At 36.8% G+C, this 21,579-nt stretch overlaps 1 protein-coding gene across 7 annotated transcripts in view; it reads left to right on the top strand.

Moving 5' to 3' along the window:
* Positions 1-21,579, top strand: part of LOC125678290 (voltage-dependent P/Q-type calcium channel subunit alpha-1A-like) — a 54,846-nt gene that overhangs the window by 14,938 nt on the left and 18,329 nt on the right. For all 7 annotated transcript variants that reach the window (XM_056155416.1, XM_056155413.1, XM_056155414.1 and 4 more), the window contains 19 exons: positions 987-1,090; positions 1,237-1,349; positions 1,621-1,683; positions 1,783-1,810; positions 1,932-2,062; positions 2,228-2,340; positions 2,776-2,891; positions 3,545-3,676; positions 3,829-3,901; positions 4,964-5,084; positions 7,463-7,545; positions 7,713-7,768; positions 7,868-7,927; positions 16,390-16,582; positions 18,520-18,626; positions 19,054-19,141; positions 19,609-19,769; positions 19,885-20,031; positions 20,190-20,388. In XM_056155416.1, coding sequence (XP_056011391.1) covers positions 987-1,090; positions 1,237-1,349; positions 1,621-1,683; positions 1,783-1,810; positions 1,932-2,062; positions 2,228-2,340; positions 2,776-2,891; positions 3,545-3,676; positions 3,829-3,901; positions 4,964-5,084; positions 7,463-7,545; positions 7,713-7,768; positions 7,868-7,927; positions 16,390-16,582; positions 18,520-18,626; positions 19,054-19,141; positions 19,609-19,769; positions 19,885-20,031; positions 20,190-20,388 — 2,088 coding nt within the window. The remainder of the gene's footprint in view (positions 1-986; positions 1,091-1,236; positions 1,350-1,620; positions 1,684-1,782; positions 1,811-1,931; positions 2,063-2,227; positions 2,341-2,775; positions 2,892-3,544; positions 3,677-3,828; positions 3,902-4,963; positions 5,085-7,462; positions 7,546-7,712; positions 7,769-7,867; positions 7,928-16,389; positions 16,583-18,519; positions 18,627-19,053; positions 19,142-19,608; positions 19,770-19,884; positions 20,032-20,189; positions 20,389-21,579) is intronic.

Genomic DNA, 21,579 nt, shown 5'->3' with positions numbered 1-21,579 from the left:
AGGATGGGGGGGGGGGGGCAGTACAAACATTTCAAAGACTGTCTCAAAACCAATCTGAAGACACTTGGCATCAGCACTGAATCCTTGGAAAACCTGTCAAAAGAATGCACTCCTTGGTGAATTGACACTGTACGGAGCTTGATTCAAGATTTGGTAGTTAATTCTGAAGTAGATGATAAAATGAAGATAACGAACACTTAAACCATGAAAATGTATCATACATCATGAAACGCCCTGCACTCTGTGACTCGTCATCTTCATCGTCTTCCTCCATATTGTTGTCGCTCTGTAACTCGTCATCTTCATCGTCTTCCTCCATATTGTTGTCGCTCTGTGACTCGTCATCTTCATCGTCTTCCTCCATATTGTTGTCGCTCTGTGACTCGTCATCTTCATCGTCTTCCTCCATATTGTTGTCGCTCTGTAACTCGTCATCTTCATCGTCTTCCTCCATATTGTTGTCGCTCTGCATCCTCGAAATTCTCGTCGTCTTCCTCGAAGAGATGCCAGTACTTGGCCAGTTTCATCCTTAATAATGATTTTATTACATACTGCTGACAATGTTATATTTGTTGCTACTTTTGCTGCTGGTCTCACTCTTTCGATGGTGAAATCATACTCCATATGAGATAAATCAACGAACCATTAAATAAAATTTTGGTGAAGCGATCCATACGTCCAAGGAGTCCATGTCTATCTCCTTATTTTATATTCCATGGGGTTATGAGATTCGTTATCTTCGCTGTTCCAACAATGGGAATTAGTCACGGATACTGTTATTCAATCAGTATGATTGGACTGTCAAGTGATTACAGTGTCGGGGGTTCCGTCACATGATTAATTAATGAGGACAATCTGAGTTGAAATTCTTGGACAACTCTAACCACACTGAATACTCCCTATACTGCTGTGATATCCGTCATCATTATAGTAAAGTACTAATGACTGTCGTCAGTTCACTATATTCACAACATTTACTATTCCAGACTAATGACGCTAAGGGGATTTCCTGGAACTGGCTCTATTTCATACCTCTTGTGGTGTTCTGTGCATTTTTCATGATGAATATTGTTCTTGGAATATTGAAAGGGTAAGCTTGTTGATAACCAAAAAAAAAAAAAAAAAAAAAATATAAAAAAAAAAAAACACCCCAAAACAAAACAAAAACGAACAAACAACAAGTCAAAAGCCGGTGATACATAGCTCTACAGTGGGGATGTTTCACACACATTTCAGAGTATTTACGAGAGAACGAGAAAAGATGGAACGAGAACAGAAGACTGAAAAAACGGAATATCTGAACGAAAAACGGCAGATGCAGAACTGCTTTAAATGGATAAATAAAGGGGGTAAGCTGCAATGCATCATATACATGTACCTGATGAACAAAAATGAACTTTTTAAAGAGTAAGGTTTGTGAGGTTTTACTATGTGTGTATTTACAACATTTGATTGGACAACGCTAATGAAGAAAATATGAAGTAAGAACCAAGTTTCAGTTAATTTTGACAAAAATTAAAACAAAAAATAATACCCTAAAAGTGTTTTAACAAAATGTCCCTGGTTTTTTTTTTTTTTTTTTTTTTTGTTTTTTTTTTTTGTTTTTTTTTTTTTTTGCAGAGGAAATCGAGTGTCGAGAACAATCTGCTTTACCAAGACAGTTACCTCGAAACGTTTTAAAAGGTGTGTTTTGAAGATTTCGCTTCAAATTCTCATTTATTTTAAACTTTTATTTTACTTTTTTTCCAAAAGAGAGACTGAAAACATTGTTCCTTTCTTTAGATATCGACAAAAAGATATCGGAAGTCAGGTAGCGAAGTATATTACATTGCATTCATTCTTCCACGTACATCTTCATGATATTAAAACCAAATGAAGGTTATCCGAGCCATGACCCTACGGATGTCCACACTTTTCCATTTTTCTATCAGATTTCTACGCGTGAGACGGTTAGTGGAGTCGGAGTGTTTTTTCTGGGCTACCATGATGTGTGTGTTTGCAAACACGGTGATTGCGGCAACAGAACACTACAATCAGCCTCAATGGTTGGAGAGTGTACAATGTAGGTTTACAGTATAAGTTTACAGTATACGTTTACAGTGTAACGTAAAGTATGCAAATGTCCGTTTCATAGAAGAACACAACTAAAGGAAATACAGAATAATTCGTGTGAAATACAATTGAAATATTGGTAAAACTTGTTCATAAGAATATTCACTGTCTCTAGATTACATGGAAATCGTCTTCGTGGCTCTATATGCAATAGAAATACTACTGAGAATATGTGCGCATGGATGCAGACAGTATTTCTTCTCCAAATTCAACATTTTCGACACGGTGGTAAGCGCATGTTTCTTACATTTAATGGTTTGTATTTGATGACGTAGTTCGTCACTGCGGGCCTTGGATAGAACATGATATGTAGATTTTCATATTCAACGTTAGTCCGATATATTTGGATTTTTGATATTGTTACAACCATTTATCAACGTCTACCCTGTTATTCTAATTCATCTTATAGCAGAAATCGAAATTCATTGAAATTTTGTAAGAAAAAGACAAATTACTTGCATTATTTAGAGGAACTTGTGTCCAAAGTTTATGTTGCACTAAGCAAAAGTAAAAAAAAAAAAATATATTAAGTGACCATGCATGGTGGTGATGCTCCTGACGCTGTGTTTTTTTGTTGTTGTCTTCCCTTATAAACACCCAAGCATGGGGCAAAGTGTTTGACAATCATCATACAAGTATTTTACATGACACGTATGCATTCAGGTTTTGTTGGCCAGTATCCTTGAATTAGCAATACGAATCCTGTGCGCACGCAAACATGGACTGAAATGCAGTGTCTTCAGGGCTATGAGATTGTTACAAGTCTTCAAGAAAACCAAGTGTGTATCATGTTAACAACTTACCTATCAAAATAACACAAAAATGTATTTATATGTCTTGTGTATGAATTATCTCTGTATGCATACACGAACAGTTCTAATGTAACCATTTTATCTTGGAGAAATGCTACCTTTTAAAATGGCAAACAATATCATCTATGCATGTAACATTTTTGACGTTTTTTGCTGTGGACGAGAACCTTAATTTTGCATAGCAGAAGTCAATGTAGTGAAATATTCACTCTCATGACCAACTGTTCCGGGCCAGAGTAGAAGTCAATGTAGTGAAATATTCACTCTCATAACCAACTGTTCTGGGCCAGAATTCATTACGCAAAAATTAAAATCAGTTGAAAATTTGAGTTTTTCTAGTCTTTCATAATTTATCACAATGTAAATAAAATATTAAACCCAAGGAGATATTTTGCGAGAATTGTATTTCGTGCTAGATTTTTTTAAAGTGATATTTTACAATGACTGTGATTTTACTGTGATATTTTACAGTGATATTCACTGTGAATTTTCTGTGATATTTACTGGGATATTTTACAGTGATATTTTACAGTGATATTCAATGTGATATTTTACAGTGATATTTTACAGTGATATCTACTGTGATATTTACTGGGATATTTTATTGTGATATTTTACAGGTATAATGACGACATAGAAAAACTGCTTCAGGTGCTAATCGGAAGTATATCCTACGTGTTAAGTTTGATGTTTATTCTCTTCCTGTTCCTCTTCATGTTCGCGCTGTTCGGGATGGAGTTGTTTGGCGGGAGGTAACGTCTTAGTTTGATAGTCATGCTCCCCCTCTTCTTTATGTTCGCGCTGTTCCAGATGCAGCTGTTTGGTGGGAAGTAATGTCTGTCGCATACAATGTTTTGCTTGAAGCTTTTTACCATCTTTAAAACATGGAATTTGTATTTCGTAGGTTTAATTTCAATGAAGGCAGACCGGAAGCTCATTTTGATTCCTTCACTAAAGCAATGCTAACAGTATTCCAGGTTAGTGTAACTTTCTTTTGTAGAACACTTCTGTTTCACGAGACCTCAATTTATCCATCTAACCTTGTCAGATGTATTATCGAGACTTAAATTTTGCGAATTTTCAATTTGTTAAGGATGTACTTTACATCGTCATAATGGCTGACTATCTTTTAAAATATGAATGAAAATATAAATATCAGCAATATTTGTCTATTCATTTCAAATATCATTGCATAGCTGAGTAGTTTATGATCAGTAGGTTAGCATATCGACTGCTGAACTGTATGTAGATCACGGGTTCGAGTTCAGCAGGGGTTTTATTTTTTTCCAGATTGCTTTCTATTAAAATTGCCTTTTTTCCTACTTAAAGTAACGAAAATTTTCAATTCAAAATATCATTGTATGTATCCTCCACGTTTCATTAATATCAAATTTCTCTGGGTAGCATTCCTCCTTAATTACATACTATATATCAAAATTTATTAATGGGAAAAATTTACAATAGATGTCGAATTACGTCAAACAACCTAGCAAGTGCACGCGATGAAAAAGTTTCGCACGCACACAGACACAAACTCAAACACGCGCACGCGTTTTTTGTGATTCATGATGTAATATCGAATGTAACATTTCTTTTTAAATCGAAGCAGGCTACTGACAAGACAAACAAGTTGATGGTGCAGGGGTTCCAACAGTCCCGCTTAAAGTCAGCATTTCGCAAATTCTATGGTCGTTACAACGATCTACATGAAGTTTGCCAATACAACCTATCATTGGGTCAAATGCTGTCTGACGTGTTTAATACCGATTGTTGGGCCGTTCTTGGCACACTGATTTTGACTACGGATAACTCCGTTTACCTGATCAAGATATTGGGCTCACGGCGGGTGTAACCGGTCGACAGGGAATGCTTACTCCTCTGAGGCACCTGATCCCACCTTTGGTATGTCCAGAAGTCCGTGTTTGCCCAACTCTCTATATTTTTGGGGGTATTGCTTGTAGGAGTTATGAGATTGATCACTGTTCGTTATCTTCACCTTTCACTGTAGATTTGACGGGAGAGGTTTCTTTCTACTGTAGATATTGACGGGAGAGGATTGGAATGTAGTTATGTACAACGGCGTGAAGGCGCATGGTGGTATTGACGGAATAGGCGCTCTCGTGGTGTTCTACTTCATCACCATCGTTCTCTTTGGAAATTGTATCTTTTGTGCTTCTCAGGGTCAATCAATCAATCTAATCGTAGAACCAGATAGGTCTTTTAGATATCACAAAGCAGGTTGGTTTTTGCAGAGAAAAATGTGATAGAATTGACAAGAATATATTTCGTAAAAATTATATTCACTTATTTGTATTTTGTCCCAGTTTTGTAAAAGTAAAAAAATGCGAATTATTCTGTGAATTGAACTTTGCTCAACTTCCTTAGGCCATCACGAACTGCGCGGATGAATTCATTGCATAGGAATTTGGTGTGGGCCTCTTCACACCCTCGTTTTGTTTGAAATAACGTATATCCCAGCAAACCTTCTCCAAGCAACACAATCCTATATTCAAAAGCTATAATCTCAACAAAGAGAGCTTACACAACCCTATATTCAAAAGCTATAATCTAAAACAAAGAGAGCTTACTTCAAATCATAAAATACTATATAAACAGATATGTTCATTTTACAAAATGATGGGAAAAGGTCAATTTACGTGAGCTTTTTTCATTTGTATTTTTAAACGAACATTGCGCGTTAAGCACTATATATTAACGGTAAACTAACAACTCAACTTTATGACAAACGGGATGATTTCACCTTCTCCATCGTCAACTTCTCATATTCATGCAGCAATATTCCATTGTCACCTGCACATGGTGTTTATATATCTCAACTGGTTCGATATGCAAAAGCTTGTTCTGTGTATGGTCAGTTTTAAAATCGAGGCAGGCTACTGAAAAATAAGTTGATGGTGCAGGGGTGTTAGCGGTCTCGTTTAAAGTAAGCATTTCGCAAATTCTATGGTCGTTATAACGATCTTGTTTGTCAATACAACAATGCTGTTTGACTTGTTTCATACCGATTGTTAAGCCGTTCTTGGCACATTGATTTTGACTACGAATAATTTCGTTTACCTGATCAAGATATAGGGCTCACGACGGTTGTGACCGGTCGACAGGGGATGTTTACTCCTAGGCACCCGATCCTACGTCAGGTGTGTCCAGGGGCCCGTGTTTACCCAACTCTCTTCTTTGTGTTGCATGTAGAAGTTATGAAATTGATCACTGTTCGTTATCTTCATCTTTCATATAGAGGAGTTCATTGCTGATTAGAGGAGGTTGAAGGTAAAGGTATACTCTATAAAACGTCTGAGTGTTTGCATATAGTAAATAAATAAATATAAAAAAAAATCATTAAACCAATATTCACTGCGTAAATTAAGTGAAAATAAATCAATAGTAAATTCGTTAGAATATACCAACATAATTACTTTGATATATACAGTAATTGATTATTTTCTTTCTATACATTATCATGGGTTGTATCTGTTAAATTTGATATAACACCTAATGAATATAGATAGAGCAACAAAATACGCTACAAAAATATGTTGGTCTACGACATGACTCGCGATTATGAATGTAATCCCCTTTGCAGATCCTTGAATATTACCTAATATGCGATCTTATAAAAAAGGCACCGCCGCGGTGGTCTAGAGGTAGAGCATTTGCCCTGCATGCGGAAGGTCGGGGTTTGAATCCCAGCCGCACGAAAGACATATATATAAGTCGTTTAAAGGGACTGGTTCACGTTTTTCGAATGAAATGTTTTTCATTTTTGATGTTAAAAATTAATAATATAGCTCATTTAATGTTGACAACCAAAATTTGGACCGTCTGAATGCAAGGATAAGAGCAATATTTTAGCTTTGATTCTGTGTTATGTAAACAAAGACTCGAGTCTTTTTATGTAAACAAAAAAACTAGTGAAACGTTAATTTTGTAATTTAAAGCATCTTCATAAAGTACAATTACAAATTTTAACTTTTAAATGACACATTTTACCTAAAGAATACTTGAGATATGATATATAATAAACTTGGATGAATACCCATTTATTTTGAAAACCCCGTAAACAATAACACCTCAATTTTTGTTTACAAAATAAATAGTAAACTATCTATAATGAGCTTCTGTCATGATGAATAACCTCAATTTTTTAGTGAAACCTTCTAAACATAGTAGACTGTAGATTTTGATTACTTAAAGTGAAGAACAAAATTTGGAAAAAAATCGTGAATCAGTCCCTTTAAACAGGTAGTGACAGTTTCATCGCCAAACGCTCGGCATCAGGTGTGAATGTCACGGATCCTCGGATATGACCTTAAGTGCGGCACGCTAAAGAATCTTCACTGCTCAATGGCAGTAAGCGCCGAGCATATGCCTAAATTTGAAGCCCTTCACCGGTCTTGGTGACGTTTCCATATGAGTGAAAAATTCTCGAGAGGGGCATTAAACAAAATACAATCAATCACATAAAAAAGACATCAAATATTTATATCATTTGCATAATTGAATTCTTTAAACTCCTTCAGACATGCTGCTGAACATTTTGTTCGCTATTGCTGTTGATAGTCTCGCTGAGGCAAAAAGGATCTCTGATTCAGAGAAGACAAAGGTTTGTATAAGATTTTTCTATCCGCTGAAATACAGGTATTTGAAATTGCAATTTTGTATGCACATGAAAGGTAAATTGTTGGAATGTAAAATGCCAGAAACATGTTGTTTTGCGATGACAGATGCATGTCTATAAAGTAACGACAATGAGAGTCTTTCTGCGTTTAGATAAAAGAGATGAAAGGATCCACCGTAATGGACAAAGAAGCTGCTCACGAGAAATGGTAGGGGTATAGCTACTTTTGGTTTTAGCTATAAATATCACATGGATTCTAGCAAAGACAAGTGATATATTGTATTTTTTTTGTTTCATTTAAATCCAGCCGTTCCAGTTGTAACATAAATCCAGACCGAAACCTTCTCGTCTTCGGAAAAAACAACAAGTGAGTATTCATGAGGTTTAAACGTCTGCTTTGGCTTGAAATGAGAAAAAGATCAAATTCGTTCAACGAAAATTCTCCTATTTCGAAACTCTAGTTTAAATAGGTTGAATATATGCAATATATTCACTTGATAATTTTCATTTCTATTTAGATAGAAGGATTTGAGAGTGATCACAGTTCGCTATTTTCACGTTTTTCAAATATATGACAATATAACCAGGCGCCGATGATTTAGTTTTAAAATGCTCGCTCATAAGAATGGAAGTCGTACGAAAATTTTCCAAGTACTTTTCTATCGTGTAAGCCTGGTTTTCACTTGCCAGGGTGCCCTTTCGATTTTATGTACGCTTTTCCGTGCAATTTTATATACCCTTTTCCATGCGATTTTATGTACGCTTTTCCATGCGATTTTATGTACGCTTTTCCGTGCGATTTTCAGGGCATTGTAGGCGGCTTCGGGTTATGACATTTTTCTGGATATCGTACCATTTCTGCACGAGTTCTCGGACAGAAGTCGGATTAAATCAATATGATTGCTGTGCAGAAACTGTTTGAACACCACGGAATATGCAATTTCCGCGATATCCGCTCTTCTGCGATGGAGGTACATTTTGTATTCGCGAATGTATATGAGTTACCGTACCTATACTGGATTTCTAACCTTCACGGAAACCCTTACAAACAAAGATAAATTGCTGGATTCAGTAAATGTTCTACCAAGCCCTATTTATTGATCCTCACGAAAATATTAACAGCTGTGAAGGAGAAACTTCGAACATTTTGTGCCACAACATATGACAGGAGTGATGTGAATCAAATAAGGATTCTAAAAATAATTCTACAGAACGCTTGGTAAAATTGAAATCACAAAACTTTTCTCAAATCAACAACAAAAGATGTGACTTTTCAACACTTTACACGACCATTCCTCACGATAAATTAAAGACTAGAGTTTTTGACATCATAAACAGTTCCTTTTTGAACAAAAAATGGAAAAAGGAAATTTTCATTTCTATTGATCAGTCATTAAAAAAATTACTAAACGTGAAACCCCACTCTGATTTTACACACAAGTACGTTGAAGTTGATATTAAAAAGATGTTGGAGTTCCTTATTGACAATATCTTCGTAGTATTTCGTGATCAGGTCTTTCAACAGTGTGTTGGAAAATCGTATGGGACGAATTGTGCTCCTTTAATAGCTGACCTGTTGTTATGTTCTTACGAGGCAGAATTTATTCAAAACCTTCTACACGAGAAGGAAAAATCTTTTTGCTTTGGATTTCAATTTGACATTTAGATTTATCTATAAACAATCATTTTCATCCATATGTGGATTCGACGGGTGTTTGCATAGCAGCTGGTGAACATCCTTTCAACAATATTTGAACGCAGTGATATGCAATTGTATCCACCACGGTTGGACGATAATATTTTGCACCTCAGGTACGTAAGAGTTCAAGGGAAGCACTACAGGGTAACTCAGAAATTGCGTATTATCTGGTAATCCCCGCGCGATCTTCGGAAAACGTATGGAGGTCTTGCCGCCTCTACTAACGTGATAGAATCGTATTCTTTATCGTTGTTAGTACAGTATAAAATCAGAGGTGTCTGAATGAAATCTAATCACGTTGCCTTGAGACTTTTGATAACATGGCTTCTTCAGAACTTGACCTGTCCTTTAACCTTTTCATGGATTGATCAATAAAATCAGGTCGTTTAAATTACAATAACGTTAGTAGGGATGTTGCAATAGCTGTGCGAAAGCCTTTCGAATGCCCCACGAGACTGCAATCTCTGTAGACTAGTTTTTGCCCATATGTCTTACCGTGCATTTACTGTCCGATGATCGCACTTCTTTCGCGAAATAACCATGTGGAAATCGTGCAATACCTTGTACGACATGAGCACAAACTGCGGGTTGACGATCTTAAGAATGTACTCTACATCGTCATAATGGCTGACTTCCTTTTAAAAACATGGAGGAAAAATTCAATATGAGCAATATTTGACTTTTCCTTTTTAATTTAAATACCTAGCTGAGTAGCTCATTAGGTGAGCATACCGACTGCTAAACTGTAGGTCGCAGGTTCAAGTCCAGCAAGGGTTTTAAATTTTTTTCAGATTACCCTATACTAAAACTGTATTTTTTGACAAAATAAAGTAGATTTGAAAAATTTCAACTTCAAAATATTGTTGTACATATCCTCCACTTTTCACCTACATCAAATTTCTCTGGTGCAAAATACCTCCTTAAAAGGATTAATCCAGGATAACAACAGAAAAGACCCATAGGGGAGAACATTTTTTTTTCCGAAAAAAATATCATTCTTATATCAACTTTCATTGGCATTTTAGCCGAATATATGGTTGAAATTATATAGTCTGTCCTTAATGAAATTATGATATTTCGATGGGTTGCAATCTTTAAAACAATTTAGAAATACGATGCATTGGTGATACTCCTGTCCTGGGATCGAATTTCACACAAAACTTCAGAATGTTTTTAGGGACCATGTTCCTTGACTACCTGGTTCATATCTCGAAATCAGCGTACACCGCTGTCACTGTATGCGGAGGTTCCTTTTAATGTATCTCAATATGCTAACCGCTGTCACTGTATGCTGAGGTTCCTTTTAGTGTGTCTCAGTACGCTACACCGCTGTCACTGTATTCTGAGGTTCCTTTTAGTGTACCTCAGTACGCTACACCGCTGTCACTGTATGCTGAGGTTCCTTTTAATGTACCTCAGTACGCTACACCGCTGTCACTGTACGCTGAGGTTCCTTTTAGTGCACCTCAGTACGCTACACCGCTGTCACTGTATTATGAGGTTCTTTTTAGTGTACCTCAGTACGCTACACCGCTGTCACTGTATGCTGAGGTTCCTTTTAGTGTGTCTCAGTACGCTACACCGCTGTCACTGTATTCTGAGGTTCCTTTTAGTGTACCTCAGTACGCTACACCGCTGTCACTGTATGCTGAGGTTCCTTTTAATGTACCTCAGTACGCTACACCGCTGTCACTGTACGCTGAGGTTCCTTTTAGTGCACCTCAGTACGCTACACCGCTGTCACTGTATTCTGAGGTTCCTTTTAGTGCACCTCAGTACGCTACACCGCTGTCACTGTATTCTGAGGTTCCTTTTAGTGTACTTCAGTACGCTACACCGCTGTCACTGTATTCTGAGGTTCTTTTTAGTGTACCTCAGTACGCTACACCGCTGTCACTGTATGCTGAGGTTCCTTTTAGTGTACCTCAGTACGCTACACCGCTGTCACTGTATGCTGAGGTTCCTTTTAGTGTACCTCAGTACGCTACACCGCTGTCACTGTATGCCGAGGTTCATTTCTTAAAATGTATATATTTTGAAAAATGTAGTTTAAAAGCTGGTTCATTCTTTTTATAAGAGGCATTTAAGTGAAAGCAAATTGTACATTTCCTCTACACAGTCTAATATTGTCATGAATATTTTGGAAAAAAGTAAATAAAAATACCAACCAAAAAACAACAACAAAAAACAAAAAACCGCACACACAAACACACACAGAATAATAGAGAAAATTGTATAAACTTCTTGTCGAAATTGCTGACGTTAGATTTCATACTGCTGTGATATTGTTAACATCCCCGAATTGTTACAGCTATAAATGAACGTCAGCATACTTTATGAATTTAATAGAATGCTTAATGTTACTATTGTCGAATGAAGTGTATTTTTTTTTAATTTTTTTTTTTTAATTTTTTTTTTTTATAATTTATTTATCCCCCCCCCCCCCCCCCACAAATATTGACATAAGACAAACGAACAGATGACATTTTATCTAACCACTTTCACACACTTTCATACTCACACTCATACTTCTGTTGGTAAGTGCTTGCATTTTTAATATAATTGTAGAAGACAAAAAATGATAATAATACTAAATAAATAAATAAAAGTAGCTTCAATAGTAGGGGGGGGGATGCTTAGAACAGCAAAATTATGATTTTTTTATGTTGTCAAAAAGTGTTTTCAATACATGGCAGGTATTTTCAAATTTTGTATTTCTAAGTTCTGATACGCAATACATTTTTCAACCATGTATTTGTTGTATAGATAGAACAATAATTCCAAAAATGTTGGCAATTTGTTGTTTTTTAAACAAGAAAAAATGTATTATTGAATATATGATAAGGAAATTTACAATTCTGTTGCCTTTATACAATGGGAGTTCACCTAACAAAATCTTAAGTACATTGAAACCTATTCTTTTGGAAGTTGTTTAATTAATGTGCGCGCTGAGATTGCTCCATAATATAGATACTTTTTCAAAGCCAATGAAAACATGTTGAATTGCCTCAACTTCATCATTACAAAAGGTACAACAATCAAAAGACACAACATTGATTTTTTAAAGATAATAATTGACAGGCAGAATTCTATGAAGTATTCTATATTGTACCCATTGGATAGTGGAGTCCTTGGTAATCTTAAAACATACAGTAAAAGCATCCTTAACACATATTTCTATTCCATAAGCTACCAGATCTAAATTCCACTTTGAAAGAGAAGTAGGTGTATCATGGTTTACATTTAACTGTTTGTAAACAGATTTAGTACATTTGGTTTGCAAAATCAAAGGTTTATAATATAATTGAATATCAGGTGTAAACGATCTATTGATTAAACCTTTGTTTTCAAACAATTTCAGATGAGTTGATATTGCACTCAATACACTGTTATATTGTAATATACAAACTTGGATATCAAATTTTTGTTGAAAAAAGTTATGTGATAAAAGATTACCTTTGTCATCTGGGAAATCGTCAATGAGTTTCACACCTTTTTTATACCAGCTTTTGTCAAAGGATTCTATTACATGGAGCAGAGAATTAAAAACATCTTGCCAAAAATATTGTTTTCTGGAATAACACAATCAGAGATAAATGCATCTCCAAAATCAAGTAATTTGTGAACAAAATCATGACCATTTCTTGCTTCAAAAATATCTACCCAGGATTTTTCCCCACCAATAACCTTTTCAACCATGAACATTTTAAAGACATGATGAAATTCTTGATATCCTTCATTTTTAGACCTCCATGTTGGTGATCTTGAGTTACAATAGAAGTTTTACTTTGTCACATTTTCCATTCCAAATAAATTCTAAAATATCATTACTAAATGATTTAATTATCTCCTTTTTCGGTGTTAATAGTGATAAAAATAAATGGTTTATTTTCGGATTAATTAATGTTTTAACCACTGTAACCCGACCAATTGGTGTTAGAACTCGTCTTTTCCAATGTTGTAGCATGCTCTTTATTTTAGGAAGCTCTATGTTGTAGTTTGAATCTATAATTTGTTGTATGATTGATTGATTGTATCTTGCTTAACGTCTCGCTCGAGAATTTTTCACTCATATGGAGACGTCACCAAGACCGGTGAAAGGCTTCAAATTTAGGCCTATGCTCGGTGCTTGCGGGCATTGAGCAGTGAGGGCTCTTTAGCGTGCCACATCTTCTGTGACACGGATCATCCGTTTATAAGGTCATCTCTGAGGGCCCGTGATATCCACACCTGATGCCGAGCGTTTAAGAATCTTCACCCGAATTACTAATCAGAATATGTATCTAAAATGAAATATCAAAAACATACTGTAACTTGCTTACCAATATTTAAAGTGTGTTACCCCGAACTCCTATCAAGGGCTCAATCATATAAGCTAAGCCTGTTGACCAATTCCATCAATTTATTGAATAAATATTGATTAAATTATGAACCTATCATTGGGCCAAATGCTGTCTGATGTATTTCATACCGATTGTTAGGCCGTTCTTGGCACACTAATTTTGACTATGGATAACTGCGTTTACCTAACCAAGATATAGGGCTCAAGGCGGGTGTGACCGGTCGACAGGGATGCTTACTCCTCCTGGGCACCTGATCCCACCTCTGGTATATCCAGAGGTCCATGTTTGCCCAACTCTCTATTTTTTGTATTGATTATAGGAGTTATGAGATTAATCACTGTTCGTTATCATCACCTTTCATGAATAGTCTCTCCAAATATCGTGCAGTAGTAGTTGATCATATTGGTGGACTCCTTTCAATATTGGGCTTGTCTGTTGTTGTTAGTTGGTTGTATATTGTTTATTATCACGCCTCAGACAAAATTGTTGAAATCTGATTGGTCAGATCTTGGTCACATGACGCCGTGAAAAAAACCGTATCATGCGAGTAAAATCCGTATTGGGCGAGTAATTTTATTTATCGTCGGGTTCGACTTGCAGCCGTTTCAAAAGGAAAGACATTTGACTAAGTTGTATGATATAGACCCCCACATATACAGTTAGAGGTCTTCGACGTGATAAATTCGTTACACAGTCAGTTAGTGACCTGATACGGAAAAATACATGGTGTGAAAAGAAAACCCGTATCGGGCTCGGCTTCGCCTCGCCCGATACGGGTTTTCTTTTCACACCATGTATTTTTCCGTATCAGGTCACTAACTAACTGTGTAACTAATAACGTCCCGCTTGAGAATTTTTCACTCATATCAAGACGTCACTGTTGCCGGTGTCTGGTGTACAGTAAAATTTAGATAACATGCAAACAACAAACTATTACCTTGAATTACTAGTACCTTTACCGTAACCTTTGAAGTGATGCTCATATTCCAGTCACTAGTTGTTCAAGATGTGACTTGTTTATTTCATTAAAGTTTCATTTCATGCCGATTTTCAAAACTTCCCATGCATTTTGTTTCATTTACATGTATATCTAGGCTTTGTGCAGGTCATGTTAAAACAAGAATATTATTGTCTGCTTTCCAGGGCTGCGTTCAAGATCGTAACGGTTAGCTATGTATGGTGGCTGATTGTGCCATTTCATAATTTATCATCTTTTCGTTATTTTGAGGCGAAAAGCAGTTAATATTATCAATTTGTTGTTTTTTCTACATTTCGGGACGAAAAGTCGCTGAATATTATTTTGTTTTCTCTCATATCTACGTATGTAAGATACATATATTCTATTTCATATCACGTGACGTTTATCTTACATATCCCGTGACGTCATAATCAATACACAACTAGCTTGCAACTTACCTCACCTCGATTGACAAACACTAGCGTCTGCAAAGCTCTTGTACAAAAAATGACAGATTGTAATGTCCCTGATAATCTCCAGGTGTATGTGACCGGACACAAATATACACATTCCTTGAACAATTACTGCACACTCAACAACAGTCACAAATTCCTCGTACACCTATGTCATCCGGTGCATTATGCCAGTTCACAGAAACCTAGCCCACACGGTCTATTAGTTCTAGGCCTACCTCCACATTCACTCTGTCAACGTCTACTGTCCGTGTCTCAGGTGAAATAAGTGCCTTCAATGTCCATGAGACTCGAGTCCTTGCACGCGTGGAAAACAAAAGTCTAGTCATGCCCATATTCACCAACAAAAACCACTTGGAATCTCTCTTCACACACTCATCATTAAATAACTGCTCAATTAATATCAATATCAATGCTCCTCTAAGAAAAAAAAACCCCGTGGAGTTGTGGCTTCTTATTCTGATTTGGTCTGTCAAAATGTTTCGCGCTGATGGACTGTCGAGTTACGTCACGCATCACCCTGATTATTGATTTATTCAAAGAGGAATAACTCTAATACAATTCACTTATACACTCGTCGGCCGATTTTTTGTCGGCAACTTAGTTACCAAAATGAAGGTCGTAGAATTCGATTCTGGTGTTATTTTTAATGTACAGCGAAAAATTAATTAATTGGAAAATTCTCAAAATGGCGTCGCTGGGCACAAAGAAAACGGAAAACTCTAGAAATATGAGAGAAAAATACTCTCTTATGAGTTGCCATGAAATATTAAGGTGATTCCACCCTCGGGGTTGCAAAAAAGCGGTAAAACTCTCGGCAAACCCTCGGGTTTCACAGCTTTTTTGCAACCCTCGGGTGGAATCACCTTATATTTCATGGCTACTCATAAGAGAGTCTTATAATCTTTTCGCCTCGAAAGAAATAGACGATAAAGTGTAAATTGGTACAAATCAGTATCCACACCTAGCCCCTAGACTAGCCGCTACGATCTCGAACGCAGTCCTGGCATTACACTGGAATTCTGATAAACATTGTAAATATCATAAGACCTGCATAATTTGATGCACAAGTGTGAGTTGCATAGACCATTTAATGAATCTCATTACCATTATACACAGAGACATAAAAGAAACAAAGAGTTGTTACATACTATTATCAAGTAATGCATGAGTGAAAAAGAGTACGTGTAAAGGGGGAAAATCGCCTTATTTTAAAAATAAAGCGGTTTCCTTTAAAAATAATAATGATGAAATTTAGTGTTTGTTGTTAGACATAATTTGTTTAATAGTAAAGATATTTTGAATCCTATTTGTTTAGTTGAAAAACATTGCATTACTAATACGTTTTATATTTAGATTTCGAAAAAAAGTCCACAAGCTGGTCATCCATGATAGGTTCGAGAAATTGGTGTTGATCTGTATCATATTGAGTAGCATAACCCTGGCTTTAGAAGATCCTACTAAGGAGCACAACTCAGTCCGTAATGAAATCCTGTTTTGGGTGGACGCTGTTTTTGCCTTCATTTTTACAATCGAAATGATACTTAAGGTTTGTGTTCGTATTAAAATATAATTATGTAACTAAAATACACATCAACTTGCGTGAAGAAATATATATATATATATGTGCACGAAAACCCAACAACCTCTATTTTCTTAGTGTTGTATCTATGTTCATCATTCTTGTTAACAATGTAGACGATTAAAAAGACGCGGGTAACGTCCAAAATTTGAATTTTAAATAAACAACAATGTCGTGGTGGCCTTTTCAGTGCTCTTATATATATATATATATCTATATATATATACTACTCAAAATTTGATAAGGATCATAGATATTTTTCTGTTTAAAAAACTAATAACTGCATAACTGGCAATATTGTGTCCAAGTGAAATCAAAAACGTCTTCAACAAACTTGCACGTGCATTTCATGCCATGGGAAATGCGTTTCTCATCACAGTTTATGTTTTTTCTACCATTCCACGATTTTCACTCAGGCATCGGTGTCTGATTCTTTCTAAATTTTCAAACTCAATTGAGTGTTTACACTATGTTTATCAACACAATGCCCCCTCAACGTGTAAGGCGTCGCCTGACGACAGAACAACTGGGCAGAATGCTTGACGCTGGCTATTCACAACGTGACGTTGCAAGTGCACTAAACGTCAGCCAGAGCGTTGTAAACAGGGCCTGGAACCGACAGCAAACTTTTGGTACAGCAGCACACCGACATGGGGGTGGTCGTCAGAGGTCGACAACCAAACGCCAAGACCATTTTGTGGCTCTTCAGGCACGACACCATCCCTTCTGGATAGCAACCAGCCTACGTAACGATCTCCTTAACGCCTCGGGGGTGAATGTGTCCACTCAGACGATACGGAATCGGCTTCACAATGCAGGTCTCAACTCGAGAAGGGCATGTGTTCGAGTCCCTCTGACTGTTCGACACTGGCGGGAGCGATTGGACTGGGCTGAAGATCATGTCACTTGGACACAGAACGATTGGGTTCAAGTTCTGTTCACCGATGAGTCCAGGTATTGTTTGGACTTTACAGACAGGAGGCACCGAGTGTGGCGACGACAACGTGAACGTTTCCATGATGCCAACATCAATGAACATGACCGTTATGGTGGTGGTTCCATTATGGTCTGGGGTGGAATCAGCAGGGATGGAAGAACAGATCTTCATGTCCTGGAGAGAGGAACAATGACGGGGGTGCGGTACGGGGATGAGATCCTCGATGTTTACGTCAGACCCTACGCTGGTGCTGTTGGCCCTGAGTTCATCCTGATGGATGATAACGCCCGTCCTCATCGCTCCAGGGTGGTGGAGCAGTACCTTCAGCAGGAGTCCGTATGGACTGGCCAGCGCGCTCGCCGGACTTGAACCCGATTGAGCATGTATGGAACATGCTGCAGGTTGCCCTTTCACGCCGTAGAGCACAACCCACGACTTTGGCAGAGCTCGGAAACGCCCTCGTGGAAGAGTGGAACAACCTTCCCATTGGAAACATCCGGGTGCTTATTGACAACATGGCTCGACGTTGTCAAGCCGTCATTGATGCAAGGGGAGGCCATACCCGGTATTGACACTTCATCGACTAAGTGTAATGATGGACTATCCCCAAAAACTGTGTAATTCTTTCTCTGGTTTGCTGTTAACTTTTTGTAATGAAATGCCTTTTGGTGTTGTTATCAGATTTCAAGCATTCCGTATTGATAAAAGTTCATGCCGTTCATGAATTTTCATTCATAACCTGAGTAAACACGTTTCTGAGTCAAATTTATGTCTTTTGTTATGTTAGTGGTAAATTACACACATATAACCTAGTGATCCATATCAAATTTTGAGTGGTATATATATATATATATATATATATATCCATATATATTTAGCTATAATATATATATATATATAAATATATATATAGCCATGGAACCACTAAATGAAATACATTTGGTACAATTTCACATTTTTCGTAAAGTTGATAGACATAGGACTGGTGCTTCATAAAGGATCCTATTTACGAGACAGATGGAATTTTATGGATGGTGTTATTGTTATTGCTTCCATTGCGTCCTTATTCATAAGGTAAAGAACCGTGAATTACTGTAAGACACCATCATTGCTATTGTTTATTTGATATTTAAGATTTGAAATACACGAGGGTTTGAACTGCAACACGACACGCCGACATAATATTCTTCTTTAAGAAGAGTGTTAAGGTTTGCATGTATCTTTAAAAGTGAAATTTATTTTTCAGATTTCCATTCTACTTTCATTTCTGTTGAAATTCTTAGCCCTTAAAATGGACGTACTATATTTATCAAGATTCATACGTTTATTGTTCATAACTGCAACGCATTCATGAGGAAATGATTATCGATACAATTTGTAAAGATATCAAAGGCAAACGTATATAAATATAGATTTTGGTATATGACACATTATTATACTTCATTCTCTACATCCAGATCATGAATAGAAACATGCTGTACACAGTACATGTAAATTTCAGCGACTCGAGTGCAAAAACATTGAAGGTCTTCCGAGTGTTACGAGTATTAAGAATTTTAAGAACCATTAAAAGATTTCCAGGATTAAAGGTAATCAATCTCTTTTTTCTTATCACATCAATGTTATAAGTCGACATAAAATGGCACTGAATTGCAATTTACAAATTTGAACATTTATATAATGAGAGGTGAAGATAACGAACAGTGATCAATCTCATAACTCCTATAATCAATAAAAAACACAAGAGTTGGGCAAACACGGACCCCTGGACACACCAGAGTTGGGATCGGGTGCCTAGGAGGAGTAAGCATCCCCTGACGACCGGTCACACTTGCTGTGAGCCCTATATCTTGATCAGTTAAAAGGGGTTCTACGTAGTTAAAATCATTGTGCAAAGAATGGCCTAACAATCGGTATGAAACACGTCAGACAGCATTTTACCCAATAATAGGTTGTACAGGCAAACTAGATCGTTATAACGACCATAGAATTTGTGAAATGCTGACTTTGAACGACACTGTTGAAATTATGCGTTGATGTTTTTTACTTCCTACAGAAAGCGTGTGTGATGTTTCTAAAGTCGATACAGAGCGTAGGTCCCTTAATTTCGATCTATGTGCTATTGCATGTCACATTCTCCATTATGGCGGTTCAGCTAATGAACGGGAGGCTCTTTTATTGTACTGACCTCACAAAAATGACACGTGATCAATGCAGGTAATGTCAATTATTAAGATTATAAAGTAGCTACATGTATATTCATTTTCATAACTTTTAACTAAACTTTATAATTAGGGTGATGTTCGGTACTGATTGCTAAGTTTATTTACAGAGGGACGTTTTTCCAGTATACAGAAGCAAATTTTATGACACCGAAAATCTCAAAGAGGGAGTGGAAGAGACGAGATTTTCACTTTGACAATGTTGGAGCTGCAATATCAACCCTTTTTGTCATAACCTCTGGAGAGGGATGGCCATAGTAAGGATATGTTCTCTCTTTCTCTCCAGATTTACATTTGATTGTGGCCATAGAGTCATCTCAAATGTTTTGAAAATCTTTAAGAGAAAGAGACACAGTGGTTATTAGCTGAGTGTCATGTGATTAACAAATATGAATAAGTTTTGATTTTGTTTCAGTATTGTACACACCGCGGTGTCAAGCACCGGGGTGGACAAGGGACCTAAAGACGAAGTCAATCCAGAGATTTCCGTCTTCTTTGTGGTGTACATGACTATTGCCCCCTTCTTCTTTCTGAATGTTTTCATTGCCATGATCACAGTGGCATTTCAAACAGAAGACACCAACAAGAACATCTGTGGTTTAACAACAAGTCAGGTATCGTACGTTATAGGTTTCATTTTTCTATTGAGAGGAAAGTGTTAGAAACTCGTTCTTTTAACAAATATTGATCCTGACTTGAAAATGGGTATCTACAAATAGCTCAGATGAGCTATAAGCTCAAGTGAGCCTTTCTGATCACCCGGAGTGCGTTCGAGGTCGCCGTTCCCGTTGTTCTCGTGCTCCGTTCTTAGAGTCGAAAACAACGAGAACATGTGCTCACGAGCGTGTTCTTTGTTCTTGACCACACTACCTACAAAGGTGGTGTAAGTTCTTGCACTTCGAACCACTTCTCGGATTGCGTACTCGGCGTTCGGGATCGACAAGAATTTGTACTCGTGCGAAGAACGGCGATATCAAACGCACTTCCAATGTCCATAGCCCGTCTGTCTGTAAAGGTTACGCATTTTCGACTTCTCTAGAACCACCGGTCCAATTTCTACCTAACTTGGCAAAAACATCCTTGGGTAAAGGCAATTGAAAATTGTTCAAATGATGCTTCCTGACAAGGGGATAGAATTAAGAAAGGGCAAAACTAGGGTGGAGTCGCATGAAAATCTCCCCATGAACTACTGGGCTAGAAAAGTGAGATTTATGGGAAACCTTCCTGACATTGTGTAGATTTAAGAAATAATTATCGCGTTTTCGTGAATGTTGCAGGATAACCGAGGTCGAGAAATGTTGTTTTGAAATATAAATGCCGAGGCGTTAGTCGAGACTTTTATATTTCTAAGAACATTTCTCGACCAAGGAGGTTTTCCTACAACATTCACGAAAACAAAAACTTTATTTCTATTTTAGTACGACTCAGAAATATACAGCCGTTTGTTTTCCTATAAAGCTACGAATTAAGTCACTGTGACGTCATGACCGATTCCGAAACGGTCTACATAGTTTTGTGTTGACAAAAAAGATGAGATGGTAGGGATATTCTAAAAAAAAAAAGCATTTAGTTTGATTTTAACGGATTATATCAATTGCTTTGAATACAGTTCAAGAAAAACTTGTCAGTGCATCGCCATACATTGTCTATATATGCATCGCTCTCGAAATGCAGGCGATTGATTTATACTGAATGACAAATGTTCTTCAGTCATTTATGAATTTGTTTTACAACATATATCGATTGATATTTATGATTATAAAATTTGATTATCAGTCATCAACTTTACTGTTGTATTAGCAAAA

The sequence above is a fragment of the Ostrea edulis genome, chromosome 2 (assembly GCF_947568905.1).
Source record: "Ostrea edulis chromosome 2, xbOstEdul1.1, whole genome shotgun sequence".
NCBI lineage: Eukaryota > Metazoa > Mollusca > Bivalvia > Ostreida > Ostreidae > Ostrea > Ostrea edulis.
The sequence above is the reverse complement of the archived record's forward strand: the minus strand, read 5'-3'. Positions and strand labels throughout refer to the sequence as shown.